This window comes from Piliocolobus tephrosceles, chromosome 4 (genome assembly GCF_002776525.5).
Source record: "Piliocolobus tephrosceles isolate RC106 chromosome 4, ASM277652v3, whole genome shotgun sequence".
Classification (NCBI taxonomy): Eukaryota; Metazoa; Chordata; class Mammalia; order Primates; family Cercopithecidae; genus Piliocolobus; species Piliocolobus tephrosceles.
In genome coordinates this window covers 121,298,791-121,317,861 of record NC_045437.1, presented here as the reverse complement: position 1 = coordinate 121,317,861, position 19,071 = coordinate 121,298,791, and the positions used below count along the sequence as shown (strand labels likewise).

The 19,071-nt window shown below is 44.7% G+C and overlaps 1 protein-coding gene across 5 annotated transcripts in view; it reads right to left on the bottom strand.

Moving 5' to 3' along the window:
- The window catches only part of SLIT3 (slit guidance ligand 3), a 630,484-nt gene that overhangs the window by 503,119 nt on the left and 108,294 nt on the right, over positions 1–19,071 (bottom strand). For all 5 annotated transcript variants that reach the window (XM_023218903.1, XM_023218901.1, XM_023218904.1 and 2 more), the window contains exon 4: positions 18,292–18,363. In XM_023218903.1, coding sequence (XP_023074671.1) covers positions 18,292–18,363 — 72 coding nt within the window. The remainder of the gene's footprint in view (positions 1–18,291; positions 18,364–19,071) is intronic.

Genomic DNA, 19,071 nt, shown 5'->3' with positions numbered 1-19,071 from the left:
GCTTGGGTCGGTGTCTTAGTCATGGGAAGAAGGAACAAAATGAAGAAGGGCCAGATGAGCTCTTAATATGAGTCAGAAAATAGACTGATGCTTACAATACACCATTATCCTTGACTGTCTCCACAACTCTGGCAGTTGCTATATCCATTTACGCAGTGAATACTGAGGCTCAGAAAAACAAAATTATGTGCCTATGTGGTGGTGGTGGGATACGGTAGTCTGACTTCATATCTGTTCTGTGGTTTCCCCTCTTCCCACTCCTAGTACACAGGACTGTTAATGGGTTAGGCAGATTGGGTTATCAGCACCACCATCTAAATTTTAGCTTGAGCAAATTATTTATCATCTCTGAGCCCCATTTCCTCTATAATAAATGAAATGGTAATACCCATTTCCCAGGATAATTATGAAGATTAAATGAGATTCTGAAGATTATGGCATTTAAAGCCCCTTGTGCTTTGTAAGCGTTCAGCAAATGATAGTTGCTGCTACGTGGTTGTGTTATTGACTATCATTTCCACTACATCTTCTCGTCTTCCTAGGTTCACAGCCCAATGACCATTTTGCAAGAGGTATTTTGGTCCCTGTTTTCACCCTGAGATGTCTGTGGCTTCCACAGACAAGCTGGTAACACTTGCAGGCCTTTCCTACACACTACCTTTCCTACACCCGTTTCTAAAGTTCAGGGCAACAGAATCTGGCCCCAGGCTACCCGAAAGCCTAGAGAACCGCTCCTGCAGGGTGTGAGAGCCACAACTATGTTTCCATGTTGGCTGCAGCAGGGCTGGTGACTTCCACGTCCCCCATAAGGAAGCCAGATGGACCTTGCTCTCTCTCCAGCAGTCAGCACTGCTCAGGCAGCAAAGGCCATGAAGTAAGCTCTTTATCACCCAGGGCTGCTTCTCTTCGGCTTTTCTGTTGTTGTTTGATAAACATTTGTAATGTTTCCCAACAGCTAAAGTACTTCTGGGCCTGCTCCACCACCAGGCCCACAGTGAGTGCAGATTGAAGGAAACCAAGTCTCCCCCCACTCCTCCCCTTGCTTTCTGTGCCTCTGCCTTGGCTGCTCACATGTCTCTTCTCAGCAGCTCCTTTGCAAAGAGAGGGAAGGCCTGGATAAGTCCTCCCCAAGAAGGCCAATGCCTTCTTCCTTCTTTTTCTCAGGAAACAGTGAAGTTTACCTGAAAGAAGGTAGAATTTAAAGGCTGACAGGCAAGGTATGAATGCCAGGTCTGCGATTTCTTTGCTGAATGAGCTTGCCTAAAACACCTTTCAGAGTCTCAATTTTCTCTTCCGTCAAATGGGTTTCTAATACTTACTAGCCACCAGATTGTGGAGAGAAGATGCAATGAATAGAGGCGGAAGCAATACAGACTAAGTGACAGCCATCCTAGAGCCTTTCGAATTTCCTTGCTATGGCATTGAATTGTTTGAAAGACGTTAAGAGGAGTGATCTAAATTAATCCCTCCATTTCCATATAAAATATGTGACAACTTTTTTTCTGGTAGAATAAGGATCAGAGATCAGCAACATTTTTCTGTAAAGGGGCCAGATTAGAAATATTTTCCACTTTGGGGGCTGTATAGTCTCAGCCACAACTATGTAACTTTGCTGTGTAGCACAGAAGGGGCCATGTATCATACGTAAATGAATAGGTGTGACAGTGTTCCAATAAAACTTTATTTACAATAGCAGGTGGCAGTGGGCTGGACTAGCTCACAGGCTGCAGTCTGCCCAGCCTTGGGTTTGGAGCTGGTGAAGAGCATGCCCCTGGCCAAGCAAAGCAGAGGGCCAACCTCCCTCTTTCTGCCAGCACCCTCTTAGAAATCCACCTCCAGGGCTCCAGAGGCAGAGCCCATGCAAGCCACTGAAATCCCCCCTCTGCCTTTGAGAACTGGAGGTTTAGATTTATGAGCATGACAATTTGTTTCACATAATTCTGTCAGTAATTACATCGACTTCCACCAGCAGCCATTAGGTAAATGATTTGGCCCTTTCCCCTGAGTAATATTTTCCCCCACCGAAATAAATGGAGGGTGCATTTCTTTCCCATAAGTTAAGCATATTATTTGCCTCATCACACAAGGCAAATGCAGTAGCTCTGAGCTATTAGTCTATCACTGCAGCAATCAGACGGCCAGGAGCCAGAAGTAATTTACAACAGGGAAGTAAACAGGGCCCCAGATAAATAAATAAGAGACCCAGGCTGATCTGGGGCCTGAAAAGATTAAGTAATGAGAGTATCTAACGAGGGATTTAGTGCTAAGTGAACTAGGACCAAAGCAGCATCCCATGGAGGAATGAAATTATATCACTGGAAAGAGATATTATTGAAGTCCCTCATGCTGAGCAGGGAGATCAGTACTTCTCGGGAGGGGAGGGCTACCATCATTAGCATAGCAATTTGGGACTCCTCATTGGAGTCTGGCTAATTAGCTGCAGGTAAATGAGTTATATATGGTAGGTAAGCAGGGGGCAGTGACCTTGCCCACCAGGAAAGCCTGGTCAGGTCCTCAGTGGTTGTGGGATTCTAAGTACCAGGCTGGGGTCTTTTCCTAAATACAATGGCTCCTTATAAAGGAGAAGTAACTATCTGGGATGGAAAAGAAAATGATGCTGATACAAAGCTGACTTTAGCTTTTTAACTTCTGAAATGCCTAGAGGGTAGAGACTGGGCTCCTAATGAATTGTCTTCCCTGGAACTGCTGTGAGCTCTGGGAAGCAGTCTCTGTCACCCCCACCTCAAGGAGACTTCCTTTCTCTTCCCTTCCTTTGAGGGAAGAGAGTGGCACTGCCACTCTCTCAATAGCAGGGTGGAATCCTTACAGAGTCATCCTCCAATTTTTCCTTCTGATTGCCTATTCTGTTGGTCTTTCCTTGGAATCACTCTCATGTGAGGTTTGTCCTTTCAGTTCCCTTCTTTAAGAAAAAAAGTACATCATGACAGCAACCACGTGGAGGCAGTCCTAGTGCCTTGGTAGAACCACTCACAATTTTTCTACAGGTGAGAATGGCTAATCCTTAGTTTCTGCCGCAAATCTATCACCAGTATCATCAACATCCTTTTCTTAAAAAAAGTAACTGCTATCCCAGCTGGCCCAATCCAGGGAAGCATCAATCTTTTACTTCTTGTAAGCTAAGATTCTGTCTTCTGTGATCCCCCTGTCGCTTAATGAAAAATCATGGCTAAGGTAAGCAGGTACCTTTAGGCTGTGCCCACAGCAATAAACCAGAAATCTGAGTGCTGAGGTTTGTGAGTCCCCCACTGCTCCATGCCTCCGTTTCTCCAACTGTAAAATGAGGGCATTGCTATAGAAGTTCCAGAAGGTGCCATTCAGCTCTGGCATGCTATGAAGGTGGCTTCTTACCCACTGAGCGGTTGCTGTAGAGACAAGAGCTTACACAGAGCTTGGCACAGAATGGAGAGTCACATGTGTGATCAGAGATTCTTCCAGCTGCCTTGGGAGGAGCCAGAAAAAGACTAAAACAAACCTGAGATATACCGCACCCCACCACACACAAACTCTTATTTTCTTTCTTTCCTTTCTATTACCATATCTCTATCTTTAGCACCCCATTCCTTGTTTAATTTTATTGTTGCTGTTATCTTTTCTTCCTTCCTCCCCTTCTTCCATTCTTCAGGTTTTCTTCCTTTCTTTCCATTCTATAACCCTTCCCCCCGACCTGATTCATTTAACGAACATATCCTCACTCATAAGACACCTCTTCTCTTTCTTATGACATGGATTAAAGATAGTGATGAAGTCAGGTTGTTCCTAACAGCAGCCTCTCTCATTGACTTTATTGCTCTTGAGCAAATAAAGAGTCTCAAGAGCTTACATTCTTCAGTGCAAGGTGGGTGATGGGCCCATGATTGAATGATGGTAGGTTTGCAGAAAGGAGAAGTGACAGGTAGGGGTGGGGGGGGGGGCAGGATGTAGGAGAAGAACAAACAGTAGGTTGGTGGTACAGCTTTATACAACACCAAGCCCGAGAGTCTCAGAGTTAGTTTGGAAAACATTAATATTTTGTTGCACCAGTGTGGTTCTGGTTCAATTATTTTAGAAGATACGGTTCATTTCAGGTCTGGACTAATTCACCAGAGGTATTTCAAACAACCTCTGGTTTAGATCTCAGATCAAGAAAAAAAATAATTTGGAGGTTTAGGTCAATGTTCAATAAATTAGTGAAACCTATTCCTTTTTCTTTTTTTTTCCAGACAAGGTTTGGTTTTTGTTTGAGTCTCCACAGGTTATTTTTGTAAAGCCTTCACTAAGTTGAGGCTTCCAATAGCTAGACAATCCCTTTCAATGTCTATTAGAAGTCAAAAAATCAATGAGGCCTGGAGATGAAGCCAACACAGCTTATCTTTTCATTTCACTGTATAGCAGAATATTATTCCCAGATCTTTGAAACAGCATCAAAAACAACATTCCCCTCCCCAGCTCTCAGTCTCAAGCACTGGTTCACATCTGCTTGAAGAGGATTCTAGCATGGGCTGTTTCTTTCTCTTTGGTGGAAGACCCACTGTTGGAGTATGAAATCCTCCCGCACTGGGTTAGTTTTATTCTCATTTGTGTGTGCTTGTGTCAGTGTGCATGATCATGTGTGTGTGTGCGCACATGCTGTTAACTAGTCATTTGGGGCTTTTGCAGGGCAATGAGGAGAGAGCTCTGGTTTGGAACAAAAGGCACTTTTGACCATATAGTGAGAGGGAATAGCAGATTTTGGAGAGACCAGGTTCCTTCTCTCATTTGCTCATTTCCAGAGTGTGTAGCAAGTACCCACCATGTGCTAGATGCAGTGGTAGATGATTGACTTTAGAGTCAACAAAACAGATAAAATCCCTGCATTCAAGAAGCTTACAATCTACTAGGGGGATGAAAGAGCAAAATACAAACAAGTAAACAAATAAATGAGCAAAAAGAATTTCAGGTAGTGATAAGTGCTATGAAGAAAATAGAGCAGGATCATCTTGTAGACAGTGACCAAAGGGGACCATGACTGCAGATAGGGTTGTCAGGAGAGGGTTTTCTGAGGAAGTGATGGCTGAGCCAGGGCTTGAATTTCAGGAAGGATCTGGCCACACTGACATTTGAGGTCAGCATATTCCAGGCAGAAGGAACAGCAAAGCCAAGAAGAGAATACAATTGTTGGAGCAACAGGAAGAAGGCTCATGATGCTTCAGTGTGGTGTACGTGGGGAGAGTGGCGTGAGATGGCACTAGGACGAGTACCAGGGGCCAGATGATGTAGTGCAGGAGCTTAGGATTTCTTTTCAGGACTATGTAAAGTCATTGGAACTTTTAATTGGGGGAAAGAGGAGATCCGATTTGCCTTAAAACACTAATGGTGGCTGTTCGATTGACAGTGAACAACACAGGAATAGGAGATGCAGCAGGAAGATTACTGAGGTCCTTGAAATCCAGCCAGAAGGACTGCTGGTCCACGGTGATGGCAACAGAGACAAAAGGTGGTAATGCATAGTGAAGACAGAGATGGCAAGTTCTACCCAATATGCACATCACTCACATCAACAGCCCTCTACTCACGGAGGAACTGTAGAACAGAATATTCCCTGGGCAACTCTGTCTTTCCCTGCTGCTTCTTTTCCAGCCCCATTAGACCTAATGATCTCCCATCCTTCACTTTTATTTAAATAAAGGAAGTGTCACACATAGGGAAAATGATCTGCAGAGAATACCATTAGCAATGGAACACCTAACAATTATTTCCTAAGATAACGTTGTTCAACAGCTCCGCCCTTGAGAACTGGTGGTTGGCAACGGTTTGCTCTGAGTTCTAGCATGAAATGAAAGTCCGCGAAGGTCTCAGGTGGAAGCTTGACCCATGCACATCTCTTCCAGGGAAAAGAGAGCTCTCCCTGGAGGCCAGAAAACATTTATAGGAATAATTTACCATCTCTGATACAGATCTGCCACTATCATCTCTAGGGACCAAAAACACCAATTATGAGCCAAGACATCAAAGAACTTCCCTCAACCATCACTGCGGCTGCCTTTCTAATCCCTAATATCTCACCATAGCATTGCCCAATAATTTGAGTTAATTTAACAGTCAATGTCTAGCACTAAAGTGAAATTATATCTGTGAGTTGATTCAGCAGCCCCCAAAGGATTTTCATTTATCGGTCTGGGATTCTCCTATAGAGAGAAGGTTTTATGTGTGTGTGGGTGGTATGTTAGGTGTATGTGCCTGTGCTTTTAACAAAAAGGAGTCAGAGTGGGAGACAGATACAGGAAGAAGACTATTAGAGCGATGATATCAAGAAAACTGATGATTCTGCATTTCTCTCTAGATTGCTACCATTGGTTTTCATCTTTTAAAAATTATTAAAGTTGGCCGGGTGCAGTGGCTCACACCTGCAATCCCAACACTTTGGGATGCTGAGGTGGGCGGTTCACGAGGTCAAGAGATCAAGACCATCCTGGCCAACATGGTGAAACCCTGTCTCTACTAAAAATACAAAAAAACTAGCTGGGTGTGCTGGCACGTGCCTGTAGTCCCAGCTACTCGGGAGGCTGAGGCAGGAGAATCGCTTGAACCCGGGAGTTGGAGGTTGCAGTGAGTCAAGATCGTGCCACTGCACTCCAGCCTGGTGACAGAGCGAGATTCCATCTCAAAAAAAAAAAAAAAAAAAAAAAAATTATTGAAGTTAGATTTATCTGAGCATCCTGATCCACAATACAGTTTCATGAATCCCAAATGCAATGAGGCTGAGATAGAGGAGATTAGTCCTAGGTTATCCTTGTACTCTCTTCAAAATCCGGTTTTCTTCTTTAGACCGAGCATTTTTACCTCCAAAAGTCAAGATGCTCCCTTTATCTGGAGAAATGTTGGCATGATTCAACATATATTTCAATCAAAAGCTGACTCGTTGACTAAAAATTCAAGTCCAGAGTCCCAGACACACTGAGAGGCCAAATCATCAGTTCAATAGCAGGATATTCCACTTGGCCAACTGTGGGGAGAGTTTCTGGCTATGCAACAGGCAGCGCTAATCAAGGGGCGGGGGGGGGGGGGGGGGGGGGGGGGCACACTTCTAAGCAGGCTTCATCACAATAAGCAGGGTGAGGAGAATTAGAAAAGGAATGATGGGAAGAAAGAAACATCATGAATAAAACATTAGAATATTATTCTAAACCATGAATCAAAAACTCAGGTCCAGCACACCGAATTCAGGCAAGGAGCGTGAAATTGACTTAAACGTCTCCATTTCTATTTGGTTTGGACAGTGCTGTGTTATCATAGCTTTGCTGTTGTTAATATTGCGTCAACACTTTCATTACAGGCCTCAACCTCCAGGACTTTGTAAGTGAACTGCAAAGCTTACAAATGGAATTTAATGTTCAAATCCGGGATACTGAGTCCATAGGAAAGCCAGAAGAAAGACAAAGTTACAGATGTTTTTGGTGATTTGAAATTATGCTAGAATTTGGGGCATCAAATTAAAATACTATTTGTCCCCTGGAGGGATTCCCAAATGTTGGTTGAAAATGAGAGATAATTAGGCTCTTTAGAAATGTTTCTGTTGATGCTGAATGTGGTTCAAGAACAAATATTTCAAGATTATTAGATGTGGGTACATTTGCATCATTCAGACAACTGAAGAATGTGTGTTTGGGTTCTGCTCACCTCAAAAGGTTGTTATTTTTCTATATACAATGCAGTATTTCCCTGATATTTAATTTCATGGATAGTTTCTAACTCCAGATAAAGAGAATGAAGAACCCATGGTATGGGTGAAGGCTGGCTTCTGGTCCTCATTCTTAACAAAGAGATGACTATTTCAGCATCCTTGGTGATGCCACAAAACCCTGCCTAGGCTGGCCGACCCCACCACATGTCACAGGGTGCTGAGAGCAGCACTGGTTTTGTGGAGAAAGGGCTCAGCTGTCACAGTTTCAACTCCGCAGGTGGGTCCCAGCCAAGGAAGTCTGAGAAAGAGCCAGGTGGCAAGAAGCCCACACTTACACCCACTGGGCTCAGGTTAGACATTTCTGAGTTCTATATTTAGCATCCCAACCACCAGCACACTGGAGTGACACACACACAGTAGGTGTTCAACAATGCTTTAGTTGTCCCTGGACACACACTTCTCTTCCTAGAAATGGGGCAGGAATGTTAACAGGGAAATTGACTGAGTTCCAAATATCAGCTGGGTGTTTGTTTTATTTTTCCATTTTCCTAACTCACTATTTTCATGTGTAGTAAAGGAGAGTGTACTGATGTATGAAGCGAGGAGGTGAGCTTGTCTTGCCATCAGCTGTTCAATGTACCACCAGGGCTAAGATTTAGGAGGTTTTTCTGAAGCCCTTACACATACAACCCTTTCTCCCTACATTCCTCCTTTCCTGCAGTGAGTGATTCAGTTGGTCCTAGATTTCACCATTATCTCTAATGGTCCAGTGCTGCTCAACAAAGGTTGGTTTGATTTCCTTAAAGGATGGCTTTTCTCACTCTGGTCCACGGCATGACTCTAGGATGATACAAGTATCTTCAGAAAACCATCTTGGAAGGCCCACCAAGTAAACCAGCAAAAACCCTTACCTTCAAACCAAAGAAAATACTAAATCCATGAAATCACTTAAGCCACCCTTCCAAAGAGAAGGAGATTCAAAATGTTTTATGCAGCAACCTATAAGAAACTCATTTTGTGGGATGTTTCACATTCCAGCCCATGGTTTATTCCCCCATATATCCCTGCCAGTAATATCAACCAGATGTGGCAAAGAAGTCTGTGCAGAATTGTAAAAATTACAAGCATATTCTGTAATTCCAAAGCATTGTAAAGTCACAGTTTGGTTTTCTTTCCTTCTTAAAAAAAAATTTAAAAACAATTTCCAAGCTGGCAGAATGTACTTCTCAGTACAAGTATTGCCTGATCACGTTAGAAAATTCTTCTGCTGGTCCACAGGGCTGAAGAGACAAAAAACGTAAAACCCAACTCTACCTTTGACAAATGGTAGGGAATTTAGAAAGGTCTACTTGCTAGCATGTATTTAGGTCTATAAATCTTTTTCTTTCAATGTTTCAAGTATTAATATCCTAGATCTCAGATAGGAGCATGTGCTCATATATACTCATAGGAGCATATAAGTTCAAAATATTGAACCATGAAAGCTTCATACGTTTACGATTGTTATCTCTCTCTCATTCAAGATGTGTTTTTGCATAGAAAGAACACCATAAGGTAGGGAAAAAACGCACAGGGAGTAAGAGGGTGAGAAAGTCAGAGAGACCTGGCTTCATTTCTGGTGAGTGAGTGAAACTCAAGCCCAGTTTCATCATCAGTGTAGCAGACCTAAAAACACCTTTCCTGCAGGATTCTTGGGAGGACTGAAGGAGTTGGCATCAACATAAGGTACCTAGCATACATTAGGTGCTCAAAAGATGTTTGGTTCCTTCCTTCAAAATATATAAAATAACAGGGGCTGTATGAGATCGATGTTTCTTAAAGTATGCCCCTAAGTGACACACAACAAAATCACCTAGGGTGCCTATTTATAAAGTCAAATCCCCTGGTCCACTCCAAATCTAATGAACCAGACTTCTTGGACGTGTGGCCTGGGATACAGCATTTTAACCATCATTTCAAGAGATTTGTTTCTATATGCTAAGTTTGAAAACCAACCATAGCCTAGGTCCTTGCTCTGCTGTGGTCCTAGGCCAGCACGATCACTCGGGAATCTGTTAGAAATGCAGATCCTTAGGTCACACTCCAGACTCATACCATCAGAATTCACATTTTAACAAGATCCTTAGGTGTTCAGATACATACTAAAGTTTCAGAAGCACAGGTCTAGAATGCTATTCCCAGCTCAAAAATTCTGTAATGCAGAATCTACAAGGCCATTTTAAAATGTTAGCCTTGTTATCAACTCTGTGGTAAGTCCACAGGCTACTATGCTCAGCTGGACACATCCTATTGGAGGAGAGAGACGACACCTCCCAGACCTTCATCCCTGGCACTGGCTTCAGATACTACAGAGAGAATGACACAGCACCCACCATAATCCATTCTCTGTCCACACACAGATTGAAGCAAAACCTGTCTTCAAAAGCACGACAAACCCTGGAATTGATGACATGTGCCATAAGACAAACACAAGGCTGGCCTCACTGCAGCATTCAGCGTCTGGGGGAACAAGGAGAAAAATCAGGGAATGGGGACTCAGTTTGCAAGGACATTTTCCATGAGCTTTGGGTGGTTGTGTCCCTGGAAAACATCACCCGATGTATGAGATGGTGAAGCTGGTCCTGCCATCCCTGGCCTCTGAAATCCAGGCAGGCACACAAGGGAGCAGGTCTCTGCATCCAGCTTCAGGCAGGCGGGCAGTCTCTGAAGCCCCCCACCAGCCCGATGGATTGGTTTTTCTGTTGTGCTATTATCATTTCACCACATCAGATAACAACTCCACTGGAAAATTGGGTAGTATGGTTTTTGTTTTCTCCACTGGTTTTTCACTTTTATAGCACTGTTTCACATCAGTGCAGAGTTTTATAGGGACACATATTGCATGTAGTTATGTTTGAAAGTTTAATGCTGAATTGGAAGACTAAAGCGGCTGCAAAGGGCTCTGTGAGTAGCAGAAAGCACTACCTAGAGGTGCACGGCTCCAGTCATTCAACAACTCTGAGCTCATTTAGGGCTTCATAGAGATAAAGGAGCTGGCATTCACTGAATTCGTAACTAGGTGCCTGGCACTTTAGTTACTAACTTCTCAGAAGTACAGTACAGGAATCATGGTTAGGAATGTGGGCTCTGGAGTCAGGCAAGCTTGAGTTTCAACTTTGGCTCAGCCAGTTACTGGCTCTGTGACCTTGAGCAAAGCTGTCTAAATCTCTAGGCCTCTGTTTCTGTCTCTTTAAAATGGGGATAATATCATATCTACCTCTGTCATCTGAGAGGGAATGACAGAATATAGGTGAAACACTTGGCAGAGCACCTGACCCCTAGCAAATACACCACACACATTTGGGAACTGATCAGGGCTGAATTGCCCCTGCTCCCCACCCCCGAAAGGCTTATGTTGAAACCCTAATCCCAATACCTCAGAACATAACCATATTGGAGATCAGGTTGTTAAAGTGGTGATCAAGTTAAAATGAGGCCAGCAGGGTGGAGTCCTAACCCAACATAACTGGTGTCCTCATAAGAAGAGGAGGAGACACCAGGGGTATGCTACCACAGAGGCACAACCACATGAGGCTGCAGCAGGGAAGGTGGCTATCTGCAAGCCAAGGAGAGGGGCGCCAGGAGGAACCAATCCAGCCAGCATCTTGATCTTGGACTTCTGTCCTCCAGAACTGTGAGAAAATACATTTCTGTAGTTTAAGCCACTCAGCGTGTGGTATTGTGTGATGGTAGCTGAGCAAGCTATTGTAGGAACTATGATTAGCATTCCTATTGTATAGCTAACCAACACAAGACTGAAAACAGTGAGGTCACTTGCTCAGGGTCACCAGAAGGGGGGATTCAAACCCAGGTCTGTCTGGTTCCCAAGTTTCTGATCCTTGCTTTAATATTGGACTGCCTCAAAGACACATGAGATCATGGTTCTGAATGCAGCTTCCAATTTGTGTGGGCTTGGAGCATGTACACGCGACACCTGTGATAAAAGCAGAAAATGGTGAATATGAAGAGGCAGTGTGCACTAGCCGAGATGAGAGTTCAGAGGAGGACTCAGCCCTGGGAAGCAAGTTCCCTGGAAGCTGGAGTCTAGCAGCCTTGAACTAGCAGGCTAGCAGGCGGGGTTTCACCATGTTGCCCAGGCTGAACTTTCTGGTGGGGAATCTGCTCTTCCATGATAACAGCGCCAGTGACTCAGGGCTAAGTTGGCTGGCCACATTGCATATAGTTTTTGGGTGCCTGGGGATTAACTTTCCAAGTCACTTGCAACTCCACTGCCCAAGTGAATGACAGCAGGTTTAGCCTCAGTGGCATTTTTTTTTTTTTTTTAAAGCTGTCAAATACCTCGTAGAAGGGAATGGAGAATAGATAAGCCCTCCACCCGGCTGCAAGTACAACTGCTTATGCAGCTATGGGTTTTTTGTTTGTTTGTTTTTGAGACGGAGTCTCGCTTTGTCACCAGGCTGGAGCGCAGTGGCGCGATCTCAGCTCACTGCAACCTCTGCCTCCCGGGTTCAAGTGATTCTTCTGCCTCAGCCTCTGAGTAGCTGGGACTACATGCGTGCGCCACCATGCCCTGCTAATTTTGTGTTTTTAGTAGAGACAGGGTTTCACCATGTTGGCCAGGATGGTCTCTATCTCTTGACCTCATGATCCGCCCACCTTGGCCTCCCAAAGTGCTGGGATTATAGGCGTGCGCCACCTCGCCCAGCGGCAGCTGTAAGTTTTAAACCATTACCAAATATGGAACAGACTATCTGAACCTGAATCTGGGATAGGTGGGCCAAAAGGAGCCCCTTGGACTGCTCATCCTTATATGGCAAAGATAAACTTTTTTTCTTTTTTTTTTTTGAGACAGAGTCTCGCTCTGCCACCCAGGCTGAAGTGCAGTGGCACAATCTCAGCTGAGTGCAAGCTCCACCTCCCGGGATCAAGCGATTGATCCTCACCTCGGCCTACCGAATAGCTGGGATGACAGGCATGCACCACCATGCCAGGCTAATTTTTGAATTTTTAGTAGAGACAAGGTTTTGCCACATTGACCAGGCTTGTCTCAAACTCCTGGCTTCAAGTGATTGGCCCACCTTGGCCTCCCAAAGTGTTGGCATTACAGGTGTGAGCCACCACTCCCGACTGCAATGATAAATTCTTAAAAAAAAGTTGTGAACCATGTGTCCCTCAGCCCCCATGAAAGCTCTCTAATCTGGTAAAACACAGAGGGTATATTTTGTTTGTTTGAGATGGGGTCTCACTCTGTCGCCCAAGCTGATGTGATCTCAGCTCGCTGCAACCTCCGTCTCCAGGGCTCAAGTGATCCCTGCACCTCAGCCTCCCAAGTAGCTGGGACCACAGGTACAGGCCACCATGCCTAACTATATTTTTGTATTTTTGGTAGAGGCGGAGTTCACCATGTTGCCCAGGCTGGTCTCGAACTCCTGAGCTCAGGCAATCCGACTGCCTTGGCCTCCCAAACTGCTGGGATAACAGGCATGAGCCACTGCACCCAGCCATGCGGGGGATTTTAATCACTGTTTGCATCTTGCCTTCTGCTCCTTCTAAAGAATTTCTGGCAATATTAACCAGTCAGCCTTTACATAACTAGAAATCCTTCACTGTCTCTCGCATGGGTAGGTTAAAGAAAAACCTGGAAGGGGACGGCAAAGGGAGAAACTAATAGCCTATAGGCCATGCAAGATCATGCTCCATCCTGTCCTCGCTAGATGAAGCCCAGAGAGGCCAAGTAACATGCCCAGGGCCACACAGCTTACAGGTAGAAGAGCCAGCATGACGACCCAGGTCTTCCCACTCCAAGTCCAGTGCTCATCCAACCCTCCTCTAATTTGGAGACTGGACTCCTTCCCTAGGTGCTGCAATGTTTATACCACAGAGCCCAAAGCCCCAGCATATGCACTACTCTCATCAGCTGGCCAGTCAAGGTCAGCCGTGACCATCTTCCATGCAGTATTTACTATGTGCTTTGTTCAATGCCAATTATTTTCCCCCAGATAATTCCTATTTATCCTCACAACAACATGGAGAGGTCATTTCTACCATTGTCTATGTTACTGATGAAGAACCTGGGACAAGAGAGGTTAAGTAACTTGCCAAAGGTTTCGGGACACACAGTGGGTAGTCCCTTAACCCCTTCACTTGACTGCCTCCTCCTGTCCTCTGCTCTGGGTCAGGTGCTGCAAGAGCCTAGAAAGAACAGAGGCCCAGTCTCCACACTTGACCATGATCTATGTCAGGATGTCAGGGGGCAAATATTCACTGAGTGACCCAAGTATGGTAGAGACCTCACTGGGCATTTTGCAGACCACAGCAATATAAGTTCAGGGCACTTCTAAGATCTGGGATTTCTGGGATTCTATGGCTCATGCTCTGTGTGTTTGAACAGCATAAGAGGACAGATACCCCACTAATACACACATAGGTCAGATGGTACTGGCTGTGAGGATGGGTGAACGGAGGGTAGCCAGCAAAGTCCTAAGGGAAACCCTTGGATATATGACAGGTCCATCACCAATCCTTTTGAGCATAACTTCAGCTGCCCATGGTAGTTAGCATGGCAGTGTGGTATGGCAGAAAACATAAGGAATTGGCAGAGACACAGATGTGTACCAAGTCCTAGTTCCACTGCATCCTAGTTATACACCTATGGGTAAGTTAGATACCCCTAAGCTTTAGAAATAGATTTAATAATGATTCTCTTTGCATGATTGTTGTGATGGTTAAGTCTAAGCATTGAGGCAAAGTGCCCAGTACAGTATTGCTTCTTAGATAGATGGGATATATATATATATATATGCAGTAATATGCAGTAATCTAAACTTTGAGCTTTAATTTCCTCATCTATAAAATGAGAGCATTGATTGAGGCTTAGGCAGGGAACTCCCAGTAGAGACAAATGCAGACTCTGGAGTCAGGTTACCCAAATGTGAATCCTGTTTCTGCCACTAAGTAGTTGTCCGATATTGTTCAAATTCTTTAACCTTTCTGTACCTGTTTCACATGTATAGAACAATACTAACCATAGTACCTATCCCACAGAGTTGTCAGGAGAATCAAATGAGTTAATAGACATGAAGTGCTCAGAACAGCACCTGGCAGTCAACATGTTTGCTAGCGCTATTACCTATCTGAAAGTGCTATTGTAAGGATCCGAAGTACTCAAAGCACAGGGAACTGCATATACAGTGGATGCTCAATACACTAGCAGACATCTGTTGTTTTCGCATTTCACGTCCCTTCTTCTGTCTTCTGATAACAGAATCACTCTTTACTGTGGTGAGCCCGTTCTCTAAGCAAGTGGGATGAACACAGCTTGATCATCAGAGGACACCATCTCATTAGCAACATTGATTGGCTGGGACATGGGCATATATGACCAAGCTAAGTAATCAGTGTCTACCCTCAGTTCTTTCCAACAGGAACATTGACCAAGTCCCTCTTCACCAGGATCTCTGAATTAGTGCATTTTGAGTCTTTTGCATTAGCTCACAAACAAGTCCACGGTTCCAAGGGAGTGAAGGAACAAAACGATCTAATGACATCAGCAAGACCCTGGATCCAGCTGTTCTTGAAGCCATTCATAACTACTACTGCTCTTCTCAGCTATGTGAATCAATACACTGCCTCTTTGGGCTAAACTAACTTCTGTCACTTGCTAGTGAGTGGTGTTATAGTCACAGCATAGGTTCTCATAAATAGTATTTCCCTTTTCATTACTATTCAAAGCCTGTTTTTATTATATGACTATAGACTTTCCACGAGATATCCTTTGGATAAATACAAAATATTAAGTAGTTTTGCCTGTACGACAAATAAAAAAAGTAGTATCAAGAATTGTTTATCCCACATGGCATACTCTGGCGTAGCCAGCCACATAGAACCCACATTTAGCATGAAAAATGCCTCACTGTGTCTATTGAGATGCAGTGCTCTTTTAAAACAGAGCCAGTGGCATATGTATACACACTCATGATTGCACAGTTATTGATTTCTAATTTGTACCCTGCTTACTTCCGAAAAGGCTCTGGAGTGGCTGACAAAATAAGACAAAGACACAGAGGGCCATTAAGAAAAATCAAAGATCAAGCCCAGAGAGAAAAAGGGATTGCTGATTATAGCCCAAACTTGGGTTAATATAGCTGCTTCAATAAAAAAATTATATTTAGCTCTCAGCTTTTTGGCAGCCATTCAAAGTGTGTCATAATAGGGCACACAGAGAACTGGACATCCTTCATGTCTACAGCTCAACACCCAGAACAGAGGCCATGCTGGAACAGACACCCAGGGAAAACCTTACTGAATGAGTGAGTGAATGAATAAATGAATGAACAGTGGATAAAAGAATCAAAGCTCACCAAGGGCGCTGTTTCTATCCTTAGGCCTATATCATTCATTTATTCATCTACCCATTCAACCACCACTGACTGAGTGCCTATGTGTGCCAAACTACACCCGGACAGGGACCCAGCAAAAGACGGATACCAAAATGAGTCAAACGTCATCCCTGCCTTCCCAGCTGCAGCTCTCTGACTTGAAGCAAAAGCTCAGCGTAATTGACCTCAATGCTTATCACAACTCCAAGTCTCTTCATGCCTCCCAGAGAAAGGAGATCAGAAACTGAGGTTGTAAAGACGAGAACTGTAGGAGTCATAATAGTTGCCTTGCTGCTCACACCTATAGAGCAAATTAAAAAAAAAACACGCACGCCATGATCTCACTGGATACTTACAGTTCCTCTATAAGGTAGGTAAAAGGGAGGACTGGGTATCTTCCTTTACTGATGAAGATATTTAGATACCAAAGGAAAAGTGACTCTCTCAAGCTCTCTCAGGACATGGCAGAGGACAGAACTCATAGGTTCCCCATGCCCACGTCCCTGGCTCCCAGAATCTCAGAGACCTGTTATCACCACTTGAACTTCCTACTTTGCCTGGATCAAGACCAACTCTGCAAAAAATGGCCATCACCTGATAGCCATGGGAAGGTTTCTGTGAGCAAGAACCAGCCCATCTGACAACCTGCAGCAGCTGGGATGCTCAGACCCCACTCACATAAAGTCGTCCAGCATTCCAGCCTCACAGGTACCTTCCCTTTGCCTTTAAACTGATGCTCATTTCTCAGATGGATAGTATATACTCTGCTGTAGTACTTAGTTAAGAGCAGGTTGAAAGGTGCAATGCAGTAGTGGGTGGAGAGATGGTGATTATGTGAGCATCTAAGGGCAGAGCTATACAAGGCAGGGGATGTTACAAACCAGGGTGGTTTCTGGTATGCCTATTTGGCACAGCTTATCCAGCTCTTCTGGACCCCCCGGGCTGCTGAACAACATTTCCTCTGCCCCCATGCCCATCCAGGTAGACCCAGACTGGAAGAGTAAAAAGGAGGGTATAGCCTTTCCTACATTTAGCAAAGTCAGCTAGGGTGACTGAGCCAGAGAAATGGGGCACACAGCAAGAGGAGACCCGACAAAGTTCAGAAGGCAAGCAAGACTACTGCATGACTGGAATACCAGACAAACCTTGCCTGTTCTTGTTCCAGCAAAGTGCCCTTTTAAAAGAAATTTATGTATATAGTCTCTGTGTGTGTGTGTGTGGCTGTGTGTATAGACATATATAAATATATATTCCTAATTCAGAACTCCTTCGTAAGTGCACACACGGACATGTGTTTCGTGTTTCCCAATTTATCCCAGAGCCTGGATGCAGTGTTTGGCTGCACAAGTAGGCATTAAATGCAACCATTGGGAATCAGAATGGTGGCCACAACGTTGGAGCCTCCCTGCAATGTTAGAGTCTTCCCAGCCAGGCTGTAAATCTTGCTACCTGACTGCAAAGCCATCCAGGACTGTGTCGCTTCATTCAGAAAGGTGAGCCTTGGGCAACCCAGTACACCCCATGAACTGAGTCACCACCAGCATGATTTCGGGTTCACTGTCAATAATTTAATTAGCACTTGCCTGACATCTGCAATACATGAATCACAGTCTCCACTGTCACCTGCAACTCCAGCTCCTGGGCTTCCAAACTCTCCCACTGAATAACAGAGGTATCTCCCACTCTCCCCTCTCCTCATTTTACCCTGGACCACTGAAAAGGATAAAGCAAACTTCAACATGCTTCTTCCTTTTCCCACAAAACCATAAACCCCTGGACCCAGGGTTCCTAGACTGGCAGCGCTAGGAAGTGGGAAAAAGGAAAAGTCAGGAGCTGCCCCAACCAGCCAAGTGATAAGGTTGCCGTGTTTGGTCCAAACTGTTGCCTTCTGAGACCACTGGCAGTCTCGCGTGAATAAACCTATCTCAAACCCCACCTCAGGGAATTTCCCTGAAGTAAGTTCAGACCCACAGTAAATGGAAGCATCTCCTCCCTCCTTGCAAGGCAATTGATCGACTACCACACATCACTAGTCCTCACTGATCACACAAGCCGCCGATGTCTGAGAGAAGGAGCAAGAAGTCAGGCCTGGAAGTGTATGGGGTGGACGTCAGGTCAAAGCCCTGCTCCGAGTCTCTATGTCAGGGCCTAACTCTCAAGCTCCACACGGCACGGCGCTCCACAAACCACATCCTCCGCGCCACCAAAGCCAGGCAAGGCACGAGGTAGAGAACACAAGGCAACTCTACTCACAGTCTGGTGAGCTTCGGCGTGCTCTGGAAAAGCAATTCTGGAAGGACTTGGAGCTTATTCTTGTTCAGGCGCCTAAAGAGGAAAGAGAATGGAAGGATGTCAAGGGGACATTAAACCAGATCAAATGTATTCAGATACCACTTTAATCAATCAGTCAATCAATAGGCATTAAGAGACTCTCTACATCTTTCAGTATGGACTGCTCAACACATGTAAGGCATATTCCCTGTCGGTGGGGCTTAGAGTCAGATTGGGAACACAAAGCAAAGGTCAGTCAAAAGTAAAAACACAGCAAATGCACTGTGCTGCCACACCTCCATCAGGTGTGATCTTGGACAGACATCACTAATGGATCACAATATTCCTTCCCACAGACCCCAGACAAGACTTTTGAGCTTTTCTCGCCATGAGCTCCATGTAGCTATTGCTGAGTGATGGAAATAGCATGTGAAATATGCCCCTAAAAACATAAAGGGGCCAGGCACAGTGGCTCATGCCTGTAATCCCAGCACTTTGAGAGGCTGAGGCAGGCAGATCACGAGGTCAAGAGTTCAAGACCTTCTTGGGCAACATGGTGAAACCCCATTTCTAATAAAAATACAAAAAATTAGCTGGGCATGGTGGTGCATGCCTGTAGTTCCAGCTACTTGGGAGGCTGAGGCAGGAGAATCGCTTGAACCCAGGAGGCAGAAGTTGCAGTGAGCTGAGATTGTGCTACTGCACTCCAGCCTGGCGACTGAGCAAGACTGTCTCAAAAAAAAAAAAAAAAAAAAAAAAAAA